Genomic DNA, 26,153 nt, shown 5'->3' on the forward strand with positions numbered 1-26,153 from the left:
ATTTAAGAGTAATGTTATATACAATCATAAAATGCACAAGCGTTGTGCAGTCATTTCAGAAAAGAGTGAATCTCACTATTAAAAAATTATTATTATTATTTTTATGTGAATAATATATTTATTCACTTTTTTCAAAATAATTACACGATACTTGCACATTCACGACTGTAAATACCATTTGTCTTGATTTAAAAGTATCACAAATCTCAAGTTAGTTGGGCCCGTGAAAATGCAAATAACACCAGACCAATCATACTTGGTGTCAAGCACAAACCCCGCTAATTGAACCACGGAAAAGAAAATATTGGAATTATGCAGAGGTATACGAGAATAGAAGAACCACTGTACTTTTCAGAACAAAGCTCCTCGAAACAAGATCAATAAAGAGTTGGAATCAAGAAGACAACATTGTGTTTAGTTTGTAGTCGAACATAAAGAGAGAATACTACTTGTTATTCATTGATGTTCAACAGCACATGCAAATGACAATTATACCCTCATAAGTTACACTAATTACAACCATGTACTCTTAACAGTTCAATTACAAATGGCCATTGTCAACATAGAGGAACTTGCAAATCATTCCAGTTTTGCTATTAATGGCCATTTCAACATGCACATTATCCATAGTTATCTAAGCATTCAATGGACTTAGTTGGCCTCAACGGACAACAGCCATTCTGAACCTGTTCATGATGAATGAATCAGAATCTTGCAATGGCTACAAGTCAGTTATTTTTTCTAGCAGTCTGTGGGAAACCAATTTAAAGATGAAATAGAGGCCATTTGAATCATTCAGCTCCTCAGTTCCCTCTATAGGGAGAGAACCAGTCGATTTGAGGAGAAATTCATTATTCAGCAATGTTCTGGGTTCTGGGTTCCCCCATTATTGTGGGAACCAGACAGCTGAAGAACTAAAACATACAGGGAGAAGCAGGAAGCTGGTCTTCTCTCTCTCTCTCTCTCAGCCTTATTCAGCATTGGTATTAATGATGAGCAACAGCTATTAATCTATCTGCCAAAGCATAAAACAAAAGACATCTGGATTAAGAGATAACCTACAAAACAATAAAACTATAAGCTAAAATATATTTTAAAAAAAAAAAAAAAGTGAATCTATCATTTTAGCAAACGAATTTTCTATGAGTAATTTTAGTTAAAGCATTTTGCATCTATATGCAAAGGCAAAAAAACTTCAAAACTATGGACATACCATTTTGAGCTCCGAGAATTGAACTCCGAGATTAGGTCTTCTAATTCGTCAATGATAGCCTTATAGCAGAAAAGATATTGATCCTACCAAACAGAAAATTAACAGAGATGGCACATTAGAAGTAGAGAAGGCTGGGCTTGGTTTTTAAGAAAAAAGAGAAAAGGAAAGGGAGAGTGGGCAGGTGTGGAATGAGAATCACATTAATCTATTCTGCATTCTTGGCACAGAATTTAAAGCTATCTCTCTGAAGAAGAGGGCTTGGACAAAAACTAAAACAAATACTGAATCCAGACAATTTTAGTGTGAAACTTTTTTAGCCAGAGAATCAACCAATCCAAACATCGTTGGTTTGACTTTTTTTTCTGAGTCCTTTGTTTAGTTCTGGCATTTAATAGTGAGAATTGGTTTTACTTGGTTCAAACCCTGGATTAGTCGAGACTTTGTTCTCGGACACCCGGTGCCAATAAAAAATTCTGCAGTTAGGAGTCAGTTCAAACACGCAAGCTGTCATCTAACCTGAGCCATAATGCAAGGAATAAAAAAAAAAGGACTTCCCGAGGGGCAAGGACAAACTTAATCCCCAGTACACAAAGACAACTTGCTACATTTGTATCAAATAAAATGGGGATAACATTTCTGCTGGTCCTCTGAACTTGCACAAGTCCAAAATCAATACTTGCACCCAACCCTGATCCTGTGCCATAATAGAAATCTTTTTGGGCCAGCAGAAGTCTATTAGTATTACAATGGAGTAAGTTAAAAAAACATTACCATGCCAATTATTTACATATCATTGGAAATTAGACTTTACCTGGGTTTGGACCATTCCAATTCTCTGAGACCTGAACATAGTTACTGTATTAACAAGATCTAAAGCAGACATATCTCCATCAAGGATTCTTTGGATTGTGTTATGGATGGCGCAATATGTTCCAGTTCTCCCAATACCTGCACTGAGAAAGAGAATGCACGCTTGTATTTCAGACAAAAGTCTATAAAATATTTTTAAGCATCATCATGGAACATTTAGATAAACGAGAGCTTAACCTGCAGTGCACCGCTATGGGACCAATATTAGGTGGTACATGGTATATCCTTTTCAAAATTTCACGCACAGCAAATGTGTCCTTTGGAACTCCATGATCAGGCCATTCAGGGTACAGAATATGCAGAACAGATATGGGTGCCTCCTCCGACTGCAAAATAAATGACAATGGCCAAGAGGAAAACACAATCAGACACGTTTCAATCTCAAAGGCAAGACACAAACTACAAATGACACCAAGAACACCAAATACTTGACAAAGCTTCCTTGTGAGCTATACATGAAAGTATAGCTAACACCATAGAGGATGACCTCCACATATATATATGACAAGTACAAGGACCTAGAAGTATGTCAAGAAAGCTAGACACTCCTAAGCACAAATACTCCCTTTAATAGTGATAAAAGGAGGGAGTGGGTGTGAAAGGAGTTAGAATCCATGGCCTCCATTGAATAAAAAACCCTAGAACACGTGGATCTTATGATCAGCTTTTCACACCTAAAACATGAAGAAAAAAAAGAGTAATCAAAGATCATATATATATGCATAAAGCATGGGAGAAGCATGCATTCTCATCTTTTTCATATAATCTGTCCACACCCATATCTTGGTGGATCTTCCCCATATATGGCATGCCAAAAAATTGATAAAGCATCATTTGCACAATGTAAGAGTTATTCTCAGAACAATCATCTTACCTCCCTATTGTTTACCTCCAGAAGGCGTAACACTAATGAAGTTTCAGTAGTTCTTATCCATTTAGTGGTTATATATATATTACCAAATTCTCTGGGACCATCCTCTGCCTGGAAGTAATCCCCACATTTTACCATCTGCACATAAAGCACAAACCCAGAAACAATCTAATGAATAAGTGTGTTGTAAATGTAAAGTTATATTAAGATGTTGCACAAGAATTATTAATTGTTTTTTCTCTTTCTAATTTCTAATAAGGTATCTCTTGTATGCAACCTATGTATTTGAGTACGCATTTTGAACTTATTAATGAAATTTTATGACTCAAAAAGGAAAAAAAAAAAAACTGTATAGTATAGGAATGATCCAATGGATATGGAAAGAAGTCCACACAATGACCATAGGTTTGGATATCACAACCACATAAAAAGTATCGGCATAAATGGTTTTACTTGGCCACATCAATGGTGATAATACATTCCTTTATAAAGGTACAAAGGATCAAGCACTTAACAAAGAGAAATGCATGTGTGAGCCTTTGCATGAGCAGTAAAGAGGCTCATGGAAAGTATTAATCATGACAGTCTGATACCTTATACTAAGTGACAAGTGTAGGTGGCGTATGAGATTCCACATTGCTCGGGAGTAAGAAGTCCTTGCTCTTTATAATAATTTCAATGGAGCTCCAATTATACCATTGGCTAGTCCTGGTAGAGCATGGCCCATATGTGGCTCGGGCCTTCCTTGGGGCATTACAAAGAGTTTTCTTTAAAAAAATGGAAAAAAAATGAAAGAATAAGATGCTTCCAACAACCCTAAAAAAGGAGTTCACTTTATCCGAGGAACTTCCATTAAAAATACAAAACGTAAGCATCTAGAGCTGTTGTTGAATGACGTGTTTTTATATGCAGCGACAGAGTGGCCTGAATGTAATCAGTCTATCCATCCCTTTTTAAGCTATTTTTAGTTAGCTTCAGAGTCAAGTCCCACTTTATTTTTAATAAGTATAGTCAAGTCTTGCTTTTATTTTATTTTATATTTATAATAAGTAATGTCAAGTCCAGCTTTGTGACTGATAAGATTGACAACAGGATAACACCTTCGCTTTGTGGCTTTTCTGTTGTTACTAATAATTATCGTCTTACTAGGCCTGGACTAAAAAAGCTTTATTGTAATAACCTGCTATACTCCAAAAGAAACAGTCAAAGCTATAATTGGGGTACCCTATAATCACTTATGAAACTCAATCCAACCTAGTAAACATATCATGTGGAACTTGCTGCCCATACAAGTCCTTCACAAATCACCCACACAATGTGTGACTTAACACAATCCAGAACTCACAATCTTCCCCACTCAAATCCTTGATACTTGTCAAGGCTCGCATAATGGGAAAATGCTTCAGCACAAATGGGATCAGCTTTGATACCATTTCTCATGATTTGGGGACATGCTAGCCACATTTATGCTATAGCCCATAAAGATTAATCAAAGTAACAAAAATTCCCTAGATCCCCCATAAAGACTAGGTCCACCTGGTAAATGTCCTATGTGAAACTAGGCATCTATACAATGATTTTACAAGTCATCCACCCAATGTGATACTCAAAATTATGTTAAGTCCCACATAACGTATAGCATAAATGTGGCTAGTAAGTGGAACTGGGTTTTATAAGTAATTTCAGATAACTCCAATTGTAGCTTTGACAAGTTCTTTTGGAGGATAGTACAGATTTGAATAGGATGTCCCTGAGTCATGACAAATAATATCAAATCAGACTCAGTAATCAATACGCAGCAGAGAGCACCATGTAACGAGGACGTTAAGAATTCAAATTGCAGGGGGGTTATGATATCCTGGATTGTGAAAGTTTCACATAGAGTAGGTGGATTGTAAAAGCATTGCATAGGTGTTAAGTACCACATGAGATGCTTACTAGGTGGAACTAGACCTTATAAGTACTTCCATTAAACTCCATCTTGTATTTATAAGAACTTCACTGAAACTCCAATTATAACGTTTAATAGTCATTTTGGGTATCAAACAAACGTTACTGACATACCTCTGGGTCATTACATTCGTCATGTGCTACCTATGCTAAATAACATAGATTCGAGGAACTTTTTTTGATAATGAATATCTCACCAAGGTAGGGGCCCTTAAAACCCACCCTTAGGTAATAAAACCTAGATACACAACTTCACATGCTAGAAACGAGTATCAAATAATCTAGGAGAACTTTGTGGAATCGAATTCAAGATATCTGAGCCTACAGCTCATCCAAGCCAGTCCTTTGACCCCAAGGCTGCACCCTGACGGGTACAAAGATTTGAGTGATTAGCTAAAGTACCTTGTAATTGTCAACCAATCTAGTCAGCATCACAACCACAGGGCAACGGTATTGGATTACCATCTCCCAGAAATCCTCACAGGTGTGCGGTAGTGGACCTTGTGTGGCAATAAATTTAGAAACATTTTCGGAGGAAGATGTCTGCATTTGAGAGTCGTTGTTGAAGGTCAAACTAAGGAGACACTTCCGTCCATTCATAATATTCTAAAAAGAGACATTATCAACTAAATATAGATATATAAGCCCGTACCATAATCAAGCTCGCATTTATGTATCCCCTTGCTGCCGGTCTATAATCCTTACTCGATTTAAGAACAATCCTATTCCTGTCAACTGAAATCAACAACAACTTAGCAATCTGGTCACAAAAACGATAACCTTCAAGTTTTATAAACATATAATTCCATTTACAAGTAAATAATTAAAATTGCTTAAGCATTCAGGAGTCAAAAGAAACAAAAAAATAACATATACATGGTATGACATCCGTGTAGCGGTTCTTGCTCAAATTGACACTGTCAAGCGCCACAGTGGCACTTCTCCTCGTCTCAGATGGGGTTATCCTATCGGCCTGAAAACAACCGAAAAACTTAGTGCTATAACCGAAACAGAATTATATAAAGACAGGCAAACACCTATCTAAAATGGTTCTGTCTTATAAAACCCAAACATTTTCAGACAGGTAAAATCCGGAATTTGTAACCTGCAAGCGAGCGAACTCCTGGTCGATGACTTGAGGCATAGAAAGCCTCTCTCGGAAGAAACTGAGCGCTTCGGAGCAGCGGGTGAACTGATCGGGGGTGAGAGCAAGTATCGGTGGCAAATCGGGTGAGAAATCGAAGGAGACTGGCGGGGGGGTGGAGAGGGATTTGGAGGCAGAAGAGGAGGAGGCCATGGGCGATCTCCTCCGATGGTAGAGGTCGCGTCGAGACATACAATTACCCAGTTGGACGAACGTTGTTTCAGACGGTCTTCTTCTTCTTCTTCGATTGTGGTGGCCCCCGTGATATGGTGATCATGAGCGCTATATCTTTATATCTATAATGCAAAAAATCTATGTCGCAAGCATACAGACCAAACACAATCATGAGACACGGAAGAAATTTCCCATCCAAGTTCAGTGATTGGTAATTTGGTTGCATTAGAGCACATAATGCTCTTGGCCATTATCAATTCTAAAATTTGATTAAAAGATAAAATTATTGAAGAAACTAATCGACTTCAAAGTAATAATATAATATTATATATTTTAATAATAAATTTATTTTTATATTTTACAAATACACTCTATATGTTAAATAAAATTTATCTATTGTCAATATTTTCATTGTCATTAATCCCAACTTGTGAATAAAAAAGAAAAAGACTGTTATTGATTATTTGTGAATAAAATATAGGTTTGATGAATGAATAGTGACTCTCCAACTTTAGAAATTCCTTTAGAGTTATAGTAGCTCAAAGTCTAAGTTAAATATTTTTAGCTAATCCAATGCAGGTTATTTATACAAAATTTAGCTATACTTTAGATTTTACTGACATTTGGCTAGTCCAATGTCAGTGCTCTTAGTAGTCATCTAGTTTTTTTTTTTTTTTAAATTTGATTAAGAAATTCACTTTTTTTAAAAAAAAATTAAACTAGTTACTTTTCAATAACACTAAATAACAAACCCTCTAAATCTTTTATTATTTCATTTAACTATTTATGCAAAATATATGGTGATTTTTGCTAATAGTGTAACCGGTCCGCTAAGGTGATTACTCTTAATATCTATGCTTGTTGGTCTGGACAGGTAGTTAATGAAGCAAAGTCTTCCATCTTCTTCTCTTCCAAGATCTTGCCTTCTAGACGACGAGAAATTTTGAGTATTACAGGTTTTACTGCAGGAAACTTTCGAATAAAATATTTGGATGTTCCAATTAGTACTGGTCGTATGAAGTTGCATTATTTAGAGGATTTGTTGATGAAAATTCAGAAGAAAATAGAGGGGTGGAAGGTTCGATTTTTATCTTTAGGGCCACGACTAATCCTCTTAAAACATGTGTTATCAAGCTTGCCGATTCATTTGTCAATTGTTTTGCACGCTCCAAGTGTTTGCTATGATTAATCGGCTATTTAGCACTTTCTTTTGGGGTTTAGTTGAGGGAAAACCAAAAAAAATAAATAAATGGGTGAAATGGGAGTCGCTATGTAAACCAGTTGATGAGGGAGGTGTTGGCCTACAGAATCTTATAGATGTTCAAAAATCTTTACACTTTAAATTTGTCTGGAAATTGCTTACTGAAAACTCTTTATGGGCAAATTTTTTCAAGGCCAAGTATATAAAGGATCAACATATTCCATTAGTAAATCCATTGAGGGGAACTTGGTTCTGGAAGAGAATTGCAACTCTTATTCCGTTTGTGCTTGGTAAATTGACCTGGATTGTTAGAGAAGGAAATCTATCCTTTTGGCGAGATAATTGGATGGATGCTAGACCGATATGTGAGGAGCGAAGCATTGTTGATGTTCTGACTCTGAAAATAAAGGAATGCGTGGTGGAGAATAGTTGGGATGTTGATTTTTTAATGCAAATTGTGAGTCCGGAGCTCATAGAAAGATCCTAACCAAAGTTAGGGGAACAAAAACTAGTTTTGATATTTTAATTTGGTTGTGTAAGTCAGATGGTAGGTTCTCCACCTCCTCTACTTGGGATTTGGTACGTGTTGTAGCCCTAAAACAGTAGTGGTCCAAATGGATATGGCATACGGCTTTACCAAAGAAATTTTTCATTGCAATGTGGAAAGCTTTTTCACAAAGCTTGAGTGTTGATGATCGAATACGATGTCTCGGTATTCCGATGGTTTCTAAGTGTGAATGTTGTGAAGAGGGATCAATTGAAGATTTAAATCATGTTTTATATGAAGGTAAAATGGCCTAAAAACTATGGCAGACATGGTTGGATTTTTTGGGAATTCCTTTTGTATCAAATCATTCCTGGTCTCAATTAGTGGAAGCTTGGTTTCGGAAAACCAAGAAATCCTCACAGGTGGGCAATTTGATTGGCTTGGTTCCATTGATCTTAATGTGGTGCTTGTGGTCATGGAGGTATACTACTTGTATGGAAGGACGTAAGGAGCTGTTTGATGTTTTATGTTGTAAAGCAAAATATTGGATTGCCTGGGTAGCCAGTCGTTTGAAAGCTTCTAACCATTTGGACAAGAGGGACATTTCTATTTTGCAAGAACTGAAGTTGCTGATGGAGTACTAGTCGTCCCGTCCAAAGCAGGTGCGTGCAATCTCTTGGCATAAGCCAAGTCCTGGTTGGTTTAAATTGAATGTGGATGAGAGCAGCCTTAATAATCCTAAAGAATATGGTGCCAGTGGCGTGTTAAGAAATCATGATGGAAAGCTGCAATTTGCATTTGTGGAATATATTGGTTTTGATTAGAATAATAGGGCGGAGCTGATGGCACTCTTACTTGGTTTGCGATGCTGTAAATTGCATGGTTTTAACAATGTTATTCTTGAACTAGACTCCCTTTTGATAGTTAACTGGTTGAAGGAAGGTCACTGTAATATTTGGTATTTGGAGGAGATTTGCAATCTTCTAAGGGACTTGAATGTGTGGTTTCAACATGTTTTTAAGGAGGAAAACTCTACAGAAGACTGGCTTGCGCGATTGGGTAGTAGAGATTGTACTGATGAGTTTTCGAATGAAAATATTCCTCATTTGCTAAAAGGTATGTTGCGAACGGATCGAAGTGGCTTGCCGAATTTGAGAATTTGCTCTTGACGTTGTTACATGGTGTTTTCACGAGTTTGTTGGTTTTGTGCTGGGTATTATTCTTTCATATTCTTATGCAATAAGTTTGGTAATAAGGTAATGTTATTGGAATATCTTGGAACCACGGTATTCATCCTCTACAAGTGAGGTTTTTTTCAATAAAGTCTAGGCGTTGCCTAAAAAAATGAAAGAAATTTATATATTTATTTCTAATTTTCATTTATTTTAATTCTATTGGTAATTAAAATATTTCTTCCTTATTAAAAAACACTTGTATTTCTATTCACCTAAAATAAAAGATGCCTGTCGGTTTCTAATTGATTTTTTTAATGTTAACTTCAATATGCATAAAAATGTGTATACTCAACTCCATGACATGTAGGTCACAAATTATACTACTATTTTTTTTTTGAGTAATCAAACTTTCATCATTAAGTTAGCAAATGTTAGATACAAGGAGGGACTCCCTCAATAGAAATGCTCTCCTCAGAGAGTTTTAATTTATCCTTAACTAAGCAATGAGTGATACAATTGGATTTCCTAGAAATATACTAGACAGACCAGGAAAGCAAACACTTTAGTTTAAATTTAATATCTTGAATGATCAGTCCTACTGTGCTTCAATCCATTGTCTCTTTATTGAGATCATTAACCACATTGAGAGCATCCCTTTCAATCATCAATCTTGAAATTCCTAATTGTTTGCAAAAAAAGACTGCTTTGAGAGCAGCCACTGCCTCTACAAGTTTAACATCTGGGAACAAGCTTCTTGAGGATCTCAGAGTTGCAATCACAAGCCCCTCCTAGTTTCTGACCACCACGCATACCCCCATTCTACAGCTTACTTGATCAACAGAAGCATCCCAATTGGCCTTGTAGACATTCATAGGAAGGGGCCTCCAAATCTGTCCTTGAAGTCTTCCAGGATCACATCAGTTTGTTTACTGTCATTGGCCTCTTTGAATTCCCTAATCATTTGTAGAGCAGATCGAGCCACTCTTGAAGGGTTCTCAAATTTCTCTTCAAACACAAAGATGTTTATTCTCTTCAACACATGGTAGGCTGTACAAGCAAATAATTCTATATCTTCCTCACTGAGAGTTGATAACACATGCTTCACTATCTCTTTGAATGATCTAAAACTGACCTCCACTACCTCCTAGAACAGACAACCCATACATCCTGCATTGAAGAACACGACCATACTGCATGTATAACAGATTCTGGCTCCAAGTTACAAACAGGACATACTAAGGCTTCCTTGATTTTCCTCTTACTGTGGTTGAGGTTAGTTGGTAGAGATTCATGGCTAGCGCTCCACATAAACATCCTGATAGTACTTGGGATCTTTAATTTCCAGATTTTGGGCCAGACTTCCCTTTGGTTTGAATGAGCTGAAGTTTGTCCCACTGGAGTCTAGGTCATTGTGCCCAATAAATGGTAGGCACTCTTGACAGTAAAAAATCCATCTTTAGTACACCTTCAAATAAGTTTATCTGGATTACCACTCCTATTGATAGGGATCTTGCAAATGTTACCTATGTCTTCTTCTGTGAACATGTTCCTCAAAACATTCAGTTTCCAGGACTTAGTATGCTCTTCAATCAAGTTGCTGACATGCCAGTGTGCAAACCTCTAATCTAAAGGTGTCTGCACTCTGAATATGGTAGGTTGGGGAACCCATTTGTCTTTCCATAGGTTGACTCCTCTTCCATTCCCAATCCTCCACATCAAGCCCTCTAAAATAGTTCTAGCATTCAAGAAACTCCTCCAAAGAAATGAATTATTGCTGCCCAGTTTTGCATGGAGGAAGTCAGACCTGAAAAAATACTTGGCCTTCATCACCTTAGCAACTTGGCAATTATACTGATATATTATCATAAAGTACAAACTCAACTGCACAACATGTAGGTTGTAGCTCACAAAAAAGCAAAAACAAAATAAAAGAAAAATACCCACCTGCAGAAAGCAGGAATAATATATTAATGAGAACAAAAATATATGGCCATCTGTTTGACTGGCCAGTCAAAAATCCCAAAATTAAATTTACTGTGGATTTGGAGAGTTTGTTGTGAGTATATTTTAAGCTAATTAGCTAAATTTTATCTATAGCTAGCACACTACTAGTGCTCTTAACACTGGATGCAATCTCAAAATATGCAAATTTCATACACTCTTTTTGAAAAAAATTAAAGTTTGCTATTAAAAATAATTTTTTTCAAATAATTTTTTTACGTGAGTTCTAGATTTATCTATTTTTTAAAATGAATACGCGGTTCTTGTATACACTAGGACTACAAATATTATTTCTTTATGATTTTTAGCCTTTTGCAAAAGAATGGTCTCGTTTAGTTATACAGATGAGATAATAAATCTGTGAATAATAGTGAGATAATTTTTAAATAATAGTGAAATAGTTTGAATTAAGATTTTTATGTGAGTTTGGAAAAAGAGAAAAAAAAAAGTTGAATAAAAAAAATATAAAGTTAAAACAAGGTTAACATATATATATATTTTTATATTATTTTTGTTTTGAGATTTGAAAAAGTTGAGTTATTTTTTGTTTTTTGTTTGAAAGTTTGAGAAAGTTGTAATGATTAGATGAAAAAGTTGTAAATTTGAAAATGAAAAATGCTTGTATTTGAATGGTGTTAAAATGTTGAGATGAGATGAGATAATTTGAAATGTTTGTGAAACCGTACCGGGTCTAACTCTATTTGAAGTGACATAATATGATTTGGAATATTTGAGTCTTAGCATACATAAATTATTTATATAAGTTAAGAACTTGTAAATATTGTGCTCTTGCAAGTAATTTAAAAATATATATGAGACGGTTTGAGTAATAAAAAATTTTAATGATAGATTCTATTTTTTTCAATTCTATTTGTCTCCAATTAGATTCTCTAAACATCAAATTATCATGTGCCAAAATGCACATACATGAAGATTATGGAATCTCATTACAAAAAAATATTATTGATGCATGTCATTTTGTGAGCCATCCCTATTGAGGCCTTGAACCAATACCATTCTACTATGGGATGGATCAAGTGTTGCCCTCACAATCGTGGTGGCTGTGGTATGGTCGATGGGTTTCGAGGGAGGGGAATTGGGAGAGACCCCTTTTGCCACCCCTTCCATTCCAACCGATCTTCTCACGAAGGTTCTTTTTCTTGAAAAAAAAATTATATAATTCATAATTATTTTGTTTTATTTTTTTAGAGTGAGAATTTAATCTTTTTATTAATTTTGAATAGGTGGCTAAGGTTGATGGAAAGGCTATTCTATCCTCATTGTCAATGTTTAAAAATCGCACGACATACTAGAAGGGGAGAAAGAGTCATTCTCGGCATGTCGTGATGATTTGGGCCTTGATCGATGTAGTGGAGCCCCCGACAGTAGTCCGGAGTGGCTGTACGGTGTTCGTGCGTAAATCTATAGTAGTGAACATGAAATAAATGTAGAGAAAATAAAGAGACAGACACCCAGATTCATATGGTTTGGCATAATGCCTACGTCTACGAGGGTTTGGGGAGAGGAGAATCTATTAAAATATGATTGTTTTATAAGTTCTCATGGTCTCTCATCCTCGTTGTACAATGGATATCAAGATCTATTTTTTGATGGAGACCATCTCTCTAGAGTTCACATCGTGAGGTTGAAGAAGTTCAAGGAAAGGTCGAAGTCTAAAAGCCTTTTTCAAGTCATCTGGTCCTTTTCTTTTATCCTCTGCCCAACCTTTCTTTATCTCACATCATCTCTCATTTATGTTTCATTTCCTCTTTTCTTCCTGACACCCTTTTGCTTCCTCGGCCTTTTGTTTCCTCATTCATTCTATTTTTCTTCTCTTCTGATGAGACCCTCCACCTTGGGTTGGGCTTGAAAAACCACTTTGGGACTTATAATATTTTATCCCCCTCTAGTTGCCTGACGAGCCCAACAATATCGAGTAAGGCCGATATGAGAAGCCTAGTGAGTTGAAAGACCACGGGGGTACCGTGCGCTTGTCACCATGAAATCGCATCACCTAATAAGATTAATATGATAATGATTAATGATACACTTATACATCTTTTTTACAATTTTTATACAACCATGTGATAAATTGAGAGAATTTATATAAAGTGATGTTATTTTTATAAGTTATTTTACAAAAATATCTCATCATTTAACGCGTGATTATATAAAAATTGTAAACAAAAGTTGTAAGTATATCATTTCCATATGGTAACCGTTGTCGATAGCTAGAGATATTCCCTTACAAGGAAACAACAAGATATTTGCCCACAATGTGGTAACTCCTTCATTCTTAAAGGAGATCCCGAAAACTCGATAATCAAGTCCCAAGATTTAGGAAAAAGATCAAACAATCTTTATCAATAATTGTTTACGCCTATATAAAGAGTCAGCACTAGCGATCCAAGGTAACATTCTGATCGATTCTTGCAAGGCAACATATATATATTTCTAACTTATGCATCGAAGGTGCACTAGGCACATCGGGCCACCATCTTTCCTTATTATATGTTAGCGGTCGAGATTAGTTAGCGATAAAACACATCCAAAACAGTGGAAATAAAATTGTCAGCTTTTGATTGGTTCACTCCTATGGAATTAATAACATGAAAATTTCGCTAATTTGAAAATCAAATTGAAGATGGACAGAGACTAAAAGCGAGTTTCTTAAAATTCAAATATGTAGTGTACATAAGTTATAAAACCGAAAACTCGATCTTCTTTTCCATAAAAGGGTGAAAAATCTAGAGACTTCATTTCTTAAGATATCTTTGAAAATACAGGTCATGCTAACACAAAATTATTTATTACAAGGAGGGTCATATTTCCATGAACAAGAAGATGTTTATTCATGTTGATATTTTCACTTCCAAAGAATATACATCACTCTTCGAACACATTTAAATAAAAATTATGCAACTCACTCTCGTGAAGAGACATCAAGCCAAACTCAAGGTGTCCCTAAGTCGTCTCTCTATAAAGGAAGTGTTACAGAAATAAATAAATTATACAAAAATAAATTCATAAATTGACGTGATTTTATGTGATCTGTTAAATTTATTTTATAATAAAAATAACTTTATAATCTAACGTCTATTTATAAATTTATTTTTGTATAATATTTTCATAACTAAAGTATTTCTTTAAAGAAAAAAGGAAGCCATCCTTCACGTTCAAGACAAAGGGAACCCTTCCCTTACCCCAAATTAGGCGCCCCCGGGGTTTGTGGGGGGGATTTTGTTTTTATTATGTTTAACTTTTTTATTTATATTTCCTTTTTAATTATAATATATATTTTATATAATTTTTTCTTATTTAATAGGTTATATCTAATTTATTATTATATTTGGTTCTTATTTCATTTTATTTTTGTTACTTTTGGGGGTTTCTAAATAATTTATGGTTTTTAAAAAATAATATTATGTTATTTATTTTATAATACTTGGTTCTTATTTTTATTTTTACTTTAATATTTTATTTGTTTGTTTTTTAAAAAAATTGGGCTTTTAAAATAATTTTTTATGCTTATAAACTAATATTATTCATTTTATTTATAATATCTAGTTCTTATTTTCTTATTATTTTGTTTTAATTGTTTGCTACTCTTCTTTTTACTTTCTGGGGATTTTTAAATAACTTTTGGCTTATAAAATCTCTTTAATGCGCTTTTTTTTGTTTTTAATGGATTTTCAATGTTGTGGCTAACGCGGAATTGATCCTATACCACGTATTAGTTTTTTTTTTGGTATACACGTCTATTAAATAGACATAGACGCAGACATTTAAGGCTAGATTTGAATACAACGTCCATTAAATAGACATAGACGCAGACATTTAAGGCTAGATTTGAATACAACGTCCATTAAATAGACATAGACGTAGACATTTAAGGCTAGATTTGAATACAAAAAGAAAAAATTTAATTGTAAACGATAATGCGTATTAATACGTATATTTATTAAATATGATTGATCAGAAAGTAAATTTTATTCAAAATAATGTTAATTTGAATTTAGAATATGAAGGCAACAATACTAGTACGTAGAGTGGTATGTAAACTTGCTTGTACATAGCAAAACTCATATAAAAATCATTTAGTGGTTACGCAATTTTGAGATGTTTTATTAAAAGTTAAATAAAATATTATTATAAATTATTTTTATAATGTAATTTTTGTTTTTGAAATTTGAAAAAATTGAATTATTTATTATATTTTGTATAGGAGCTTAAGAAAGTTGTAATAATTATATAAGATGAGATGGTTTATGATTCGACCCAACATGGTTCTGTAGCAGTTTTTTGGTGGATTCTCAATGAGGCTTCAACCATGGAGTGGAAGTTTGAGCCGATAGGTCCAAGTCGGTGACTAGGGTTTACTATATTTTGTATATTCACTTATACGTCCACTGTATTGTATTTGCTTATCATCTGAAATAAAATTATTTACAACTTCGTGGACGTAGGCACACTGTTGAACCATGTAAAACTTGTGTCGTGTGTGATTGATTACACTTTTTGTTTTACTTGTTCTCTTGTGGTTCCTAACAATACAGAAGAGCAAAACACAGATATTGTTGGTAACTACTGTATATGCACTATGTTCATGTTACATTCTGAATGTTCTGTTTTGCAGTTGACATCTCTATTATACATCTAACTTCTAACCCATGAAAGTTAAACTTCCCATTTATATATACAAGATTGGATTATGTCAAATTAGTAATATCCCAATGTTCTGTGAAACTTAGGATTGCCAAACCTTCTAAAGATTCTGCCTTATTCAGACCTGGTAAGTGAGCACAGACCTTAAAAATACCCATTATCAACAACAATTAGCCACCAGCAGGGTTATTTCTCTGTCCTTGTTCGTTGCCGTCCGTGTTGAACTCTTGAATTTCCAGAATTCCGACTCTACGCTTCATCTTCTTTTGTATCTTTCTTGCCACATCCGATGGTTTAAATATCCCACACACACACACCCTGCACTGCTGCTGCTCTATCAAATTTGAATCTATTTCTGCAGTATGAAAGAAAGGTTCATAAAAGGTGGGATTATGCATGGGACTTGCATTTTAATAAAATAATAACAAAAGAACTCGCCTTTCATGTTTAGAATGATTCTCCTTAATTTCCTGCAGCAAGCATTGCAGTCAACATTGATCTTCATCAGCATGCAATAATACTGCAAATTGTGCAAAGAAAATAGAAGCTTTATTAAAAACTTTTGTTTTCTTCCTAGGATTTAGCATTGAAAAAGCATTCCAAGAAAGAGAAAGGGAGTTTATAAAGATGCTAAAGCACTTGCCTTTCCTGGCATGAACATGGAATTGACAGGATTTGATAGAGGTGTACACAGGAAAGAAAAAAAAATTATTTTGATGGAAGTTGATGATATGGAAGAGCATCATGGATCAGCTGCTGCTCATATTTCAACTTTTGGAATTGTCTTTGGGAAATTCTTCTCCTTCATTTTGGAATCTGATTCTTTGCAAGGTGTGGGGAAAGAGGATTTTATTTCTTAGCTACTAGCTTGTTATCCCTAACTTCATGTTCAAGCCTTGTTTATTTCATATCATAGTGACAAGGGCAAGGATTACTTTCTTCATGTGCTTTGGTTTTGCCTTAACTTATGCAACACAATGAAGCATCTCTTTCTTGTTTCTAAAGGTTTTATGTTGCACAAAACAAACTCACCTCTCCCTCTCTCTTTAGGAGTAGTTTGGATTCAGAGATGAGTTGAGATGGGTTGAGATGGTTTGTAAATAGTAGAATAAAAGTTGAATTATTTATTATATTTTGTGTGGAAATTTGGAGAAGTTGTTTTGAAATTTAAAAAAGTTGAATTATTTATTATATTTTGTGTGAGAATTTGATAAAGTTGTAATGATGAGATGAGATGAGTTGAGATGGATTTGAGATGAATTATGAATACAAACGAGGCTTAGTCGCAAGCAAACGCAGAAACCAACCGCATAATTGACTCAATCATCCAAGAAAAAACTACACATTCGATTTATTCAACATCAATGTACATTGAAACTTGTATATACATGGCCTTCTCAATCTCAGGAGTATTATGAAATATAGGTTTTCCTTGGCTTGTTGGATCCTCTCTGTTTGTAATCACCGAGAAGAGCAGAATATCCGCTTGATCATGGCAACTTTGCCAAGAGGTTTTCTATAGATGGTAGCAATTTGTTGTGTGGATGCTTTACCAACACTTGCATACCTACATGTTAGTGTCACCTTCTTCTCCAATAAACTCACCACCACTGACTGTATCTCTGCAAAAAAATGAGCACATTATGATGATTTCTATACTTCTTGAAAGAAGATTTCATTATCGCATTCAAGATCTTCGATTTTTGAAGCCATAAACTCAAATTTCAGTTACTCCACCCAACAAAAAAAACTATCATATGTTCTTAAGACAAAAAGGAAGAATGATCAGTGTCACATTTCTGCATTCAAAACTTCCAACCGGCAACCAGTCACTGTACTCAATGAAATACTTAATTCCAATGCATATATCAATGCTCAATCATATAAAAATATTTCATTTTTCATTTTTCTTTTCTCAACGATGGAAAATATCCGCCAACCAAATTGAGAAACACATGTTTAAATGAGGATATGATAAGATAGGCTCGTTTATTTTTAGAGATGAGATGAGATTAAAGTTAAAAAGTTAGAATAAAATATTGTTAAAATATATTTTTTAATATTATTTTTATTTTGAGATTTGAAAAAGTTAAATTGTTTATTTTATTTTGTATTGAAAGTTGAGAAAGTTGTAATGATGAGATGAAATGTTTTCTAAAAACAAACTAGGCCTAAAACAGATGCTTCCTGCTGAAACAGTTCTTGTTACCTCCTCTTTCAGGCCTAATCATATGTTAATCTATTAGAGGCAACAGTCGATTTAGGAAAAAGTTTAAGGTTTTGTTACTCCCTTAAACAATAACATGTCTAATCATAACCTTTTGCTTTTGTTTTTCCCTTAAACAGGGAAAAAGTAAAGTAAAAAAAGACAACGAAAATCCTCTTAATTAAGGGGCAATATCTCAAATGTAGAAGTACTTGTTGGAAATTACCATTCATTCTAGACATTATGTCAGCTACTCTCTTTTGACATTCTGCACATCCAATATCTGCTGAGAGAACAACATCTTGGACCTGTTCTGAACAAATCACCAAACACCTAAGACCATGCATTCATCTGTAAAAACTATGCAGCAAACGAGAGAGAAAGGGAAAGAGAAGAAGAGTACGAACAAGAGGCAAGGATAAAGATTCAACAGAGGCAAGACTGTTTCCCGAAAGAAGTAAGCTGCTCTCAGACTTTCTGATTCCAATTCCTGGAATCATCTCTTTTTTAGGCCGATCAACAACAACAACAGCCATGTCTTTGTTATGAAACCATTCGAACAAAGAAGGGATATCATATAAGGCAATAAGGTGAAAAGTTCAATCCCAAATCATAACTGAAGTGAGAAGTGGAAAAGGATCTAGGAACCACTCTTGCTGTGCTGAAAGAGCAACCCCATCTTTTGAGATGCTTCTGCTTTTGAGTTGTTGGAGAACAAGACGGAGATAGGACATGATAATAAACAGCATAGAAAACTGAAAAAGGTCTTATGCCTAGTGTTGACAAAGATGCTTCATTCACAAAGGCATGCAGGCCCCACATATAATATAGTGTGTTAGGTAATTTTCTTGTATGGAATTATTACCAAGAGGTTGCTTATATGACCAACTCTTGAGTTCAATGAATCCACCATGTCAAAGATCGCCTCAATAATTCCACTACTAGGCATGGAATTTTAAGTTTTAACCACTTTGCATGTCTCGTGAAATTATTATAAGAATAAATATAGTTAAAAATCATTATTAAGAGTATCTATTTTATATATATAATGTAACATTATGTAGACCACATATCTCTCTAAGTGAGTATTAAAAACAATTAACTAGAAATAATCATGCAGTAAGTGTAAAGTGTGGACTGTTATAATAACTTCTCTCTAACATTACTCTTATTATAATTTGTCTAAAGAATTTATAATGATAAAATAAGTAAATTTAATTTTTTATATTTGTCTTTACACTCCTATTTATGTGTGGTTTGACTTTTTAATAAGTAGGCTCAATACGTAAAATATTTAATTAAATAGAATAAAATATAGAGTCAAGATTTGAAAAGATACATTTTAGATTCGTTTAGTTATATAAATGAGATAAAAATTAAAAGTTGAATAAAATGTTCTTAAAATATAATTTTTTAATATAATTTTTGTTTTGAGATTTGAAAAAATTAAATTATTTTTTATATTTTATTTGGACGTTTGAGAAAATTGTAATGATTATATAAGATGAGATGAGATGAGATGATTTATGAAAACAAACTAGACCTTAAGTTTTATATTTATCTTCACAGTAAGAACATTTTGTGTCAAGGGTGACAATTTAATTTCATTGAATTAAATAAAAACTATTTTCTTTTTCAGATTTTTTGCATTTTATTAGGTTTGGTTTGGATATCAAAAATTCTCATCTCAATATTCAAACACTATAAATAAAAATACTTTTCAAATTCAAATTTTTAACATTTTGATCTAATCATTACCTAATCATTATAACTTTTCTAACTTCCAAATAAAATACAAAAAAAAATTAAAACTCAATTTTTTTCAAATCATAAAAAATAAAAATATCAATATTTTAAATTTATAATATTTTTATTCAATTTTTTTTTCTCATTTTCCAAAATCCCATAAAACGTCTCAACTCAAACAGTTTCATTACTATTCATAAATAATTTTACTATTATTTATAGATCATCTCATCTCATCTTACTATTCAAATTAGACCTAAATGAAAATGACATATCTAACTACTTTCCTATAAAAATAAATTCTAAAACTTATTAAAAATAATCCATCAAATTGGGTTGTCAAATGGTATGCTACCCAGAAAGATCCTTTGGATCAAAGCTTGTTTCTAAGACTTTGTAACCCAACTATTCTCAAATATTTTTAGGTATTTTTAAATATTTCATTATCAAACATCACTCAAATATAAAATATTTTTCAATTTCTAATCTTTAATTTTTTTTATCTAATCATTACAATTTTTTCAAATTCTAAAAGAAAACACAAAAAACAATACAATTTTTTTAAATTTCAAAACAAAAATTATATTAAAAAATAATATTCAAATAATTTTTTAATTTTAATAATATTTTTATTCAACATTTTCTCTTTTATTTCTTAAAAATTTAATAAAATATCTGAACTCAAATTATTTCACTACTATTTACATATATAATGTGATATTCTAAGTATCCAATTGGGCCCTATGTGTTTACTAGTTACCAATAATCATCATACCTAAACAATGAAAATTTTAGCAAATTATAGTTAGTTTTCAATTACAGTTGATACCCTTAATTTTTTTAATAGGCAGATAATACCCTTAATTACTATACCATAAACGTAATTCACGGACTCGGAGTTCCTTCCACATCTTATGCTAAGTCAAAACCAATAGACTTTCGACACATGTCCGCTAAGCCCTTAATTGTTAAAAACTGACCATTTAAGAGCACTGGCCAAGGCTAGGTTTAAATTGTAGACAAGAACATAAAAAATGTTAAGACCTCATTTATTTTTATAATTATTTTTATTTAATTATTACAATTTTATCAAATTCTCAAATAAAAATATATTATAATAATATTTTATTTAATTTTTAACTTTTATCTCAATTTATTTCATCTCATTTTATCTCATCTTATATATGAAAACAAACAAAACCTAAATCTAGAGCGGGATTGTCTCCCCCATAAGCCTCAATATCGGCACTGGTGGGGGAGACAATCAAGAGTGCTTATGCTCTGGACTCCACCTTGAGGAAGCCTCCAAAAAATTGAAATGTCGACAAAAATTATTTTCTATTCTTTTCTTTGGATGAATCATAATACCACTTGTTATTACGATGACTCCAAGTTTAAATTGCTTATCATCAAATCTCCAGGTTCTATTTTTCTGAAGAGTAGTAGAAAAATATTATTGTCTGGTTGAAAATATAAATATGAGTATGAAAAGTTTAAGAAAAACCGAAGTATAGAAAAATTAATTCAATTTAAAAAGGAACTCTTGAGAAACTTGTTATTAATAATAGATATCAAATCCAAACAAAAATTTAACGACCGAGAAATCAAGCTTAATAATAAAATTAGAATATGATATTAATATAACAAAGAAAATATTAAATGTACTTAAAAAAAACTTAGTTTTCTACTTGTAAGTTATTGATATGTTAAAATTATAAAATTTGAATTTAAACAAAAAAAACTAACAAAATGAGTTTGATAAATAAAAGTGTAAATACAAAATAATATTAAGATGATATTCGTAATGGTTCTAATTAGATGTGTAATACAACAATTAAGGCCTCATTTGTAAATCTATTTCATATCATCTCCTTTCTAAATACCACTCAAATACAGAGGTTATTCAATTTCAAAATTTTAAATTTTATTTAATTATTATCTAATCATCACAATTTTTACTCAAAACATCACAAATTCAAACATTTTTCAATTTTAAAATTTTAAATTCTTATCTAATTATTACCTAATAATTATAACTTTTTCAAATTTCTAAACAAAACATAAAAAATAATTTAATTTTTTCAAATCTCAAAATAAAATAATTCAATTTATAATATTTTTATTTAACATTTTATCTTTTATTTTTTAAATTTTATAAAATATATTAATTCAAATTATTTCACCACTATTTATATATTTTATTATTATTTATAAATTATTTTATTTTATCTCGCTATCAAAATAAAAACTAAGTAAAGCACGTTTTTGAGAGTTCATAAAATAATACAAGGAAGTGCCGTAGTTGGCAAGGAACCTTACCCCACAAGACTAATTTCGCGAGGGGTCACATCAACAAAATAGGTCCCCTAGAGATACATCCACTGGTGGGACACCATCATCTTCAGTGTTGTATCCACGAGGAAGACTCCACCATATGAGACACCTTGAACCTTATAAACACACCCCCAAGTATGCATTGCAAAGATTATAATGAGACTGATACAAGATTCTAATTTCTCTCTAACTTAACCATTGAAGGCATCCCACTAGAATCACCCGATATTGATTATTATGAGAGTTGCAGGTAGTGCTAAGAATTGCATCAACCCCTTTCATATTTTCTCACTTCTCTCTCTCATAAACACCTACATTTAAAAGTCTCAAACTACAACACCTCAAGTTAGTTGCAAGAAAAGGAGCTTGTAGTGCTTGATTCGTCTAGTTTATATAAGTCTCTCTAAACCTTGAATTAAAGTAGGATTGAGGTTTATAATATTAAATCTTTGAGCTAAACTGAGTTCTGTAATGCAAATGATGATAGGAAAGTATCTATGTACAGCCAAGAAAGCAAATTTAGAAGCAAAAATGAAAATCAACAACCAAATTTTGACAAAGAATCAACTGCCAAGGAAGGGAAGACGTAAATAAAAGATCAATAATAGAAATATGTTGGCCTTTCTCTCGAGTGTGAGGTGAAAGTTTTTCTCCTTCTTGCCAAGTGAAGGTTTGAGTTTGCTGCATGCAACGTGATCTTTCTCTTTGGAGATCTAGTGTCTTTGATTTATTGTTTGATCACCTCTAGTCACTGATGGCGGAGGACATTACTACTTTGTGGGATAGACTGTCTTTAACAGAAGAGGAGGCTAAGGATGTAGTTGTAAGGAAAGATGACATACATGCAACGTTGGAAAGGGGTAGGTTCTGTTTGATTGGCAAGATTATAATAGACAAGAGAGTGAATTGTGAGGCTTTTAAGGTTACTATATATGTTGAAGATTTGGAAAGTGGATACTACAGTAAATATTATTGGCGTGGGTTTTAATATGTTTCTCTTTGAATTTGCCAATGAGACTGCACTACAAAAGGTGTGAGATGGTCAACCTTGGTCATCCGATCAGTGCCTTCTTTACTTCAAATATTTTGATGGCCTTACTCCTCCCTCTGCTATGTCATTCACGCATACTTATTTTTGGGTTTAATTGCATAATTTTCCATTTGCTTGCATGAATATTGAGATTGGTGTTCAATTGGGTAGTTCAATTGGGAGGGTGTTTCATGTGGAGACTAATGATATGGGTACTAGTTGGGGTCATTTCTTATGTGTGCTTATTGAATTAGACTTTACTAAGCCTCTAATTCGAGGGAAAATACTTAATATACAAGGGAATAGGTCTTTCATACAGTTTAAATATGAAAGGATATCGAGGTTCTGTTTCTATTGTGGTATGCTCTCACACGGCACGAATGGACGTTCTCATAAGCTTGGGGTTGGTTCTAACAGGGATGTTTTTGGACTGCAGTATGGAAGTTGGTTGAGAGCCTCTACTTCAATTCCATTCAAGGGACTGAGTCGATTTGTTTATGCTATTCCACAATGATCGTGTTCTTTTGTAGATGTTGGGAAGATGACAATTATTGAGAACTTGCATGAAAATGATAATTGCTCTGGATAGTTACATAGTGTTTTTGAAAAAGCTCCTTAGGAATTGGCTGAGAAGGCAGTTATGTCCATGTGTCCAAATAAGAACATTACGGTACCCTCAAAGATTATAACTGACAAAACTGTAGCCATGCAAACTTCGACCCCTACTGTTGCAGTCTTACTCTTGGCTTCAACAATTGCATCAAATGTTGATATGGCAAAGGAGAGGGAAGGGTTGTGTTTTAATGCTTCTCCTTTAACTCAGATGGATAGTATGGGCAGTGGCATTTTAGGATCAGATAAAGTTTTTGGTAATTCACTATTGAAATGGAAAAGGCAGATAAGGGAGGGTGGTAGGCTGGTTGTTGCTAACTCTTCAGCTCTCAAGGGTGGTCGAAAGAGGAAGTCATTTCTCAAAGGTTCTGATTTTCCCTCTAATTTTCCTTTCAAAACTCTTAGGAAAACTAGAGCACCTAGTTAGAATAAGAATGTATCGGCAGAGGCTGTGGTAAAGTCCCACTGGGAGAAATGAAACTCTTAAATTGAAATTGTTGAGGGACTGACAAACCTCAAATAGTTCGTGATCTTGATTGCATGATCAAGACTCATAAGCCGACTATTGTTTTTCTAATGGATATAAGGTGCTAAAATTTAAACTGGATATTTTAAAAGTTAAATTTGGATTTCATAATTTATTTTATGTGGATGAGGTTGGGCAGAGTGAAGGTTTGGCAATTTTTTTGAAGGAAGAGTTATCTCTTTCTATGCAATCTTTTTCACATAGACATATTAATGCTTGGGTGATTTCTAAGGAGAACACTAAGTGGATGCTGACTTGTTTTTATGGACATCTCGTGACTGACTTAAGAAGGTTGGGTTACAATATTTTAAGAGTTTTGAATGATTTGACTCCAAGTATGTGGCTTTGTATTGGTGATTTTAATAAGATTTTGTATAATCATGAGAAATGTGGTGGTGCTGAGAGGTAACAAAGTCAAATGCAACATTTTCACCAGGTTTTGCAGGATTGTAATTTGTGTGATTTGGATTTTGGTTTGGAGTTTTTTACTTGGTCCAATAATAGACAGGATGCTACTTTTACTAAAGAAAAATTGGACAGAGCAGTGGCTTCAAAACAATGGTGCGAAGTTTTTAAAGATGGAAACATTTAAGTCCTACCTATACTATCATCAGATCACTGTCCTATCATGATTTCCATAATGCCACGACTGCAGCAGCAAGTGCCTCACTGCAGAATTGCAAGATATGAAACAAATTGGTATTCTTATGATGATTGTGGAGATGTGATTAAAAGGATGTGGCAAGGTTCTAATAAATATCAAGTTTTCTTTTCTTCAATAATGCACAAGCTCAAATGAGGCATGTCTACTCTGAGAAGGTGGAGCAAAGGCAAGGAGACTCTTATTGATTCCTTTTTGTAGGCCAAATTGGACAGATTACATTTCTTGCAGTAGTCTATGACTGCTGCTTCTATTGGAGAAATTAATCAATTGTAGAGAGAGATTAATGACTTATTGGAGAGAATCAACTTTAGATGGAAACAAAGAACAAATGTGCATTTGCTTCAGAAGGGAGATCAAAATACAAAATATTTTCACTTTTGTGCTACACAAAGGAAGAGAATGAATCATATTCTGAGTATTACTGATGAGAGAGGGGATGTGTATACCAAATCTGAGGATATTGGGCAAGTTTTCACTATCTATTATCAGTCACTTTTCACTTCATCTAATCCATCTAACATTCACTTATGTCTTGCTCATTTAACATAGAAGGTTTCTGCTGAGATGAATGCCAAGTTAAATCAGCCTTTTATTGCAGAAGAAGTTGAAAGTGCTCTTTTTCAAATGGGTCTTCATAAGGCCCCTAGTCCTTATGAATATGGTGTATGTTTTCTTCAAGATCATTGGCCAACAGTAAAAGAGGAGGTTTGTCATGCAATTTTATATTTTCTAAACTTAAAGCAATCAATAGCTGAAGTTAATTTCACATATATTGTTATGATATCAAAGAAGTTCAACCCTCAATTTTTAACTAAATATCGACCAATTAGTCCTTGTAATGTGATTTGCAAGATGATTGCAAAGGTTTTAGCTAACAAATTGAAGTGTATTCTGCTAAGCATAATCTCTCCAACTCAATGTGCTTTTGTGCATGGACGTTTAGTCTCTGACAATATATTAGTAGCATATGAAACCCTTCATACAATGAATAGTAAAATGTATGGCAAGAAGGGTTATATGGCATTGAAGCTTGACATGAGTAAAGCTTATGATTGTGTGGAATGAGTATTTCTTAAGACTGTTTTGACTAAGCTAGGCTTTGCACAAAATTGGATTCAATTGATCATGGAATGTGTATCATCTTCTAGTTTTTCAATATTAGTGAATGGCTCCCCTCAACAAATTTCCAAACCATCAAGAGGTTTAAGACAAGGCTGCCCTCTCTCACCATACCTCTTCATTCTATGTGCTAAATCTTTAAGTTCTCAACTCTATGCTACTGAA

General features: G+C 33.5%; 3 protein-coding genes across 6 annotated transcripts; all 3 read right to left on the reverse strand.

The window, feature by feature from the left end:
* Positions 1 to 432: 432 nt before the first annotated feature.
* Positions 433 to 6,460, reverse strand: LOC108994556 (protein-tyrosine-phosphatase PTP1-like). 3 transcript variants are annotated; one of them, XM_018969803.2, is made up of 9 exons: positions 6,010 to 6,459; positions 5,781 to 5,877; positions 5,557 to 5,639; positions 5,307 to 5,447; positions 2,958 to 3,092; positions 2,261 to 2,409; positions 2,025 to 2,166; positions 1,214 to 1,296; positions 433 to 1,015 (listed from the first exon to the last, which is right to left on the reverse strand). In XM_018969803.2, coding segments are annotated over exons 1-9 (1,062 nt in total). In that variant the 5' UTR covers positions 6,241 to 6,459; the 3' UTR covers positions 433 to 1,014. The 3 variants fall into 3 exon arrangements, 2 of the variants coding, with proteins under 2 accessions (XP_018825348.2, XP_018825349.2); XM_018969804.2 differs by lacking the exon at positions 5,307 to 5,447; XR_001996713.2 differs by lacking the exon at positions 433 to 1,015 and having other exon boundaries at positions 2,025 to 2,161; positions 6,010 to 6,460.
* Positions 6,461 to 15,671: 9,211 nt separating this feature from the next.
* LOC108994523 (heavy metal-associated isoprenylated plant protein 7-like) lies at positions 15,672 to 16,583 on the reverse strand. The gene is made up of 3 exons (XM_018969769.2): positions 16,395 to 16,583; positions 16,190 to 16,271; positions 15,672 to 16,106 (listed from the first exon to the last, which is right to left on the reverse strand). The coding sequence occupies exons 1-3, from the start codon at positions 16,410 to 16,412 to the stop codon at positions 15,922 to 15,924; spliced, it is 285 nt and encodes a 94-aa protein (XP_018825314.1). The 5' UTR covers positions 16,413 to 16,583; the 3' UTR covers positions 15,672 to 15,921.
* Positions 16,584 to 16,973: 390 nt separating this feature from the next.
* Positions 16,974 to 18,706, reverse strand: LOC108994522. Of its 2 annotated transcripts, none has more exons than XM_018969768.2 (3): positions 18,365 to 18,706; positions 18,184 to 18,265; positions 16,974 to 17,373 (listed from the first exon to the last, which is right to left on the reverse strand). In XM_018969768.2, exons 1-3 carry the CDS (start codon positions 18,491 to 18,493, stop codon positions 17,213 to 17,215), a joined length of 372 nt encoding a protein of 123 aa, XP_018825313.1. In that variant the 5' UTR covers positions 18,494 to 18,706; the 3' UTR covers positions 16,974 to 17,212. The 2 variants fall into 2 exon arrangements, 1 of the variants encoding a protein (XP_018825313.1); XR_004801746.1 differs by having other exon boundaries at positions 17,040 to 17,373; positions 18,184 to 18,270; positions 18,365 to 18,683.
* Positions 18,707 to 26,153: the final 7,447 nt, after the last annotated feature.

This window comes from Juglans regia, chromosome 6, assembly GCF_001411555.2.
Source record: "Juglans regia cultivar Chandler chromosome 6, Walnut 2.0, whole genome shotgun sequence".
Taxonomy (NCBI): Eukaryota; Viridiplantae; Streptophyta; class Magnoliopsida; order Fagales; family Juglandaceae; genus Juglans; species Juglans regia.

Coding starts and splice junctions, on each gene's coding strand:
- LOC108994522 (XM_018969768.2), bottom strand. CDS start 18,493: ATGGCTGTTGTTGTTGTTGATCGGCCTAAAAAAGAGATGATTCCAGGA. Junction 18,266..18,364: donor AATCTTTATCCTTGCCTCTT/GTTCGTACTCTT, acceptor TGTTCAGAACAG/GTCCAAGATGTTGTTCTCTC. Junction 17,374..18,183: donor CATAATGTCTAGAATGAATG/GTAATTTCCAAC, acceptor ATTTTTTTGCAG/AGATACAGTCAGTGGTGGTG.
- LOC108994523 (XM_018969769.2), bottom strand. Junction 16,107..16,189: donor AATCATTCTAAACATGAAAG/GCGAGTTCTTTT, acceptor TTCATACTGCAG/AAATAGATTCAAATTTGATA.
- LOC108994556 (XM_018969803.2), bottom strand. CDS start 6,240: ATGTCTCGACGCGACCTCTACCATCGGAGGAGATCGCCCATGGCCTCC. Junction 2,410..2,957: donor TGGAGGTAAACAATAGGGAG/GTAAGATGATTG, acceptor TTTATTTTGCAG/TCGGAGGAGGCACCCATATC. Junction 2,167..2,260: donor CCCATAGCGGTGCACTGCAG/GTTAAGCTCTCG, acceptor TCTCTTTCTCAG/TGCAGGTATTGGGAGAACTG.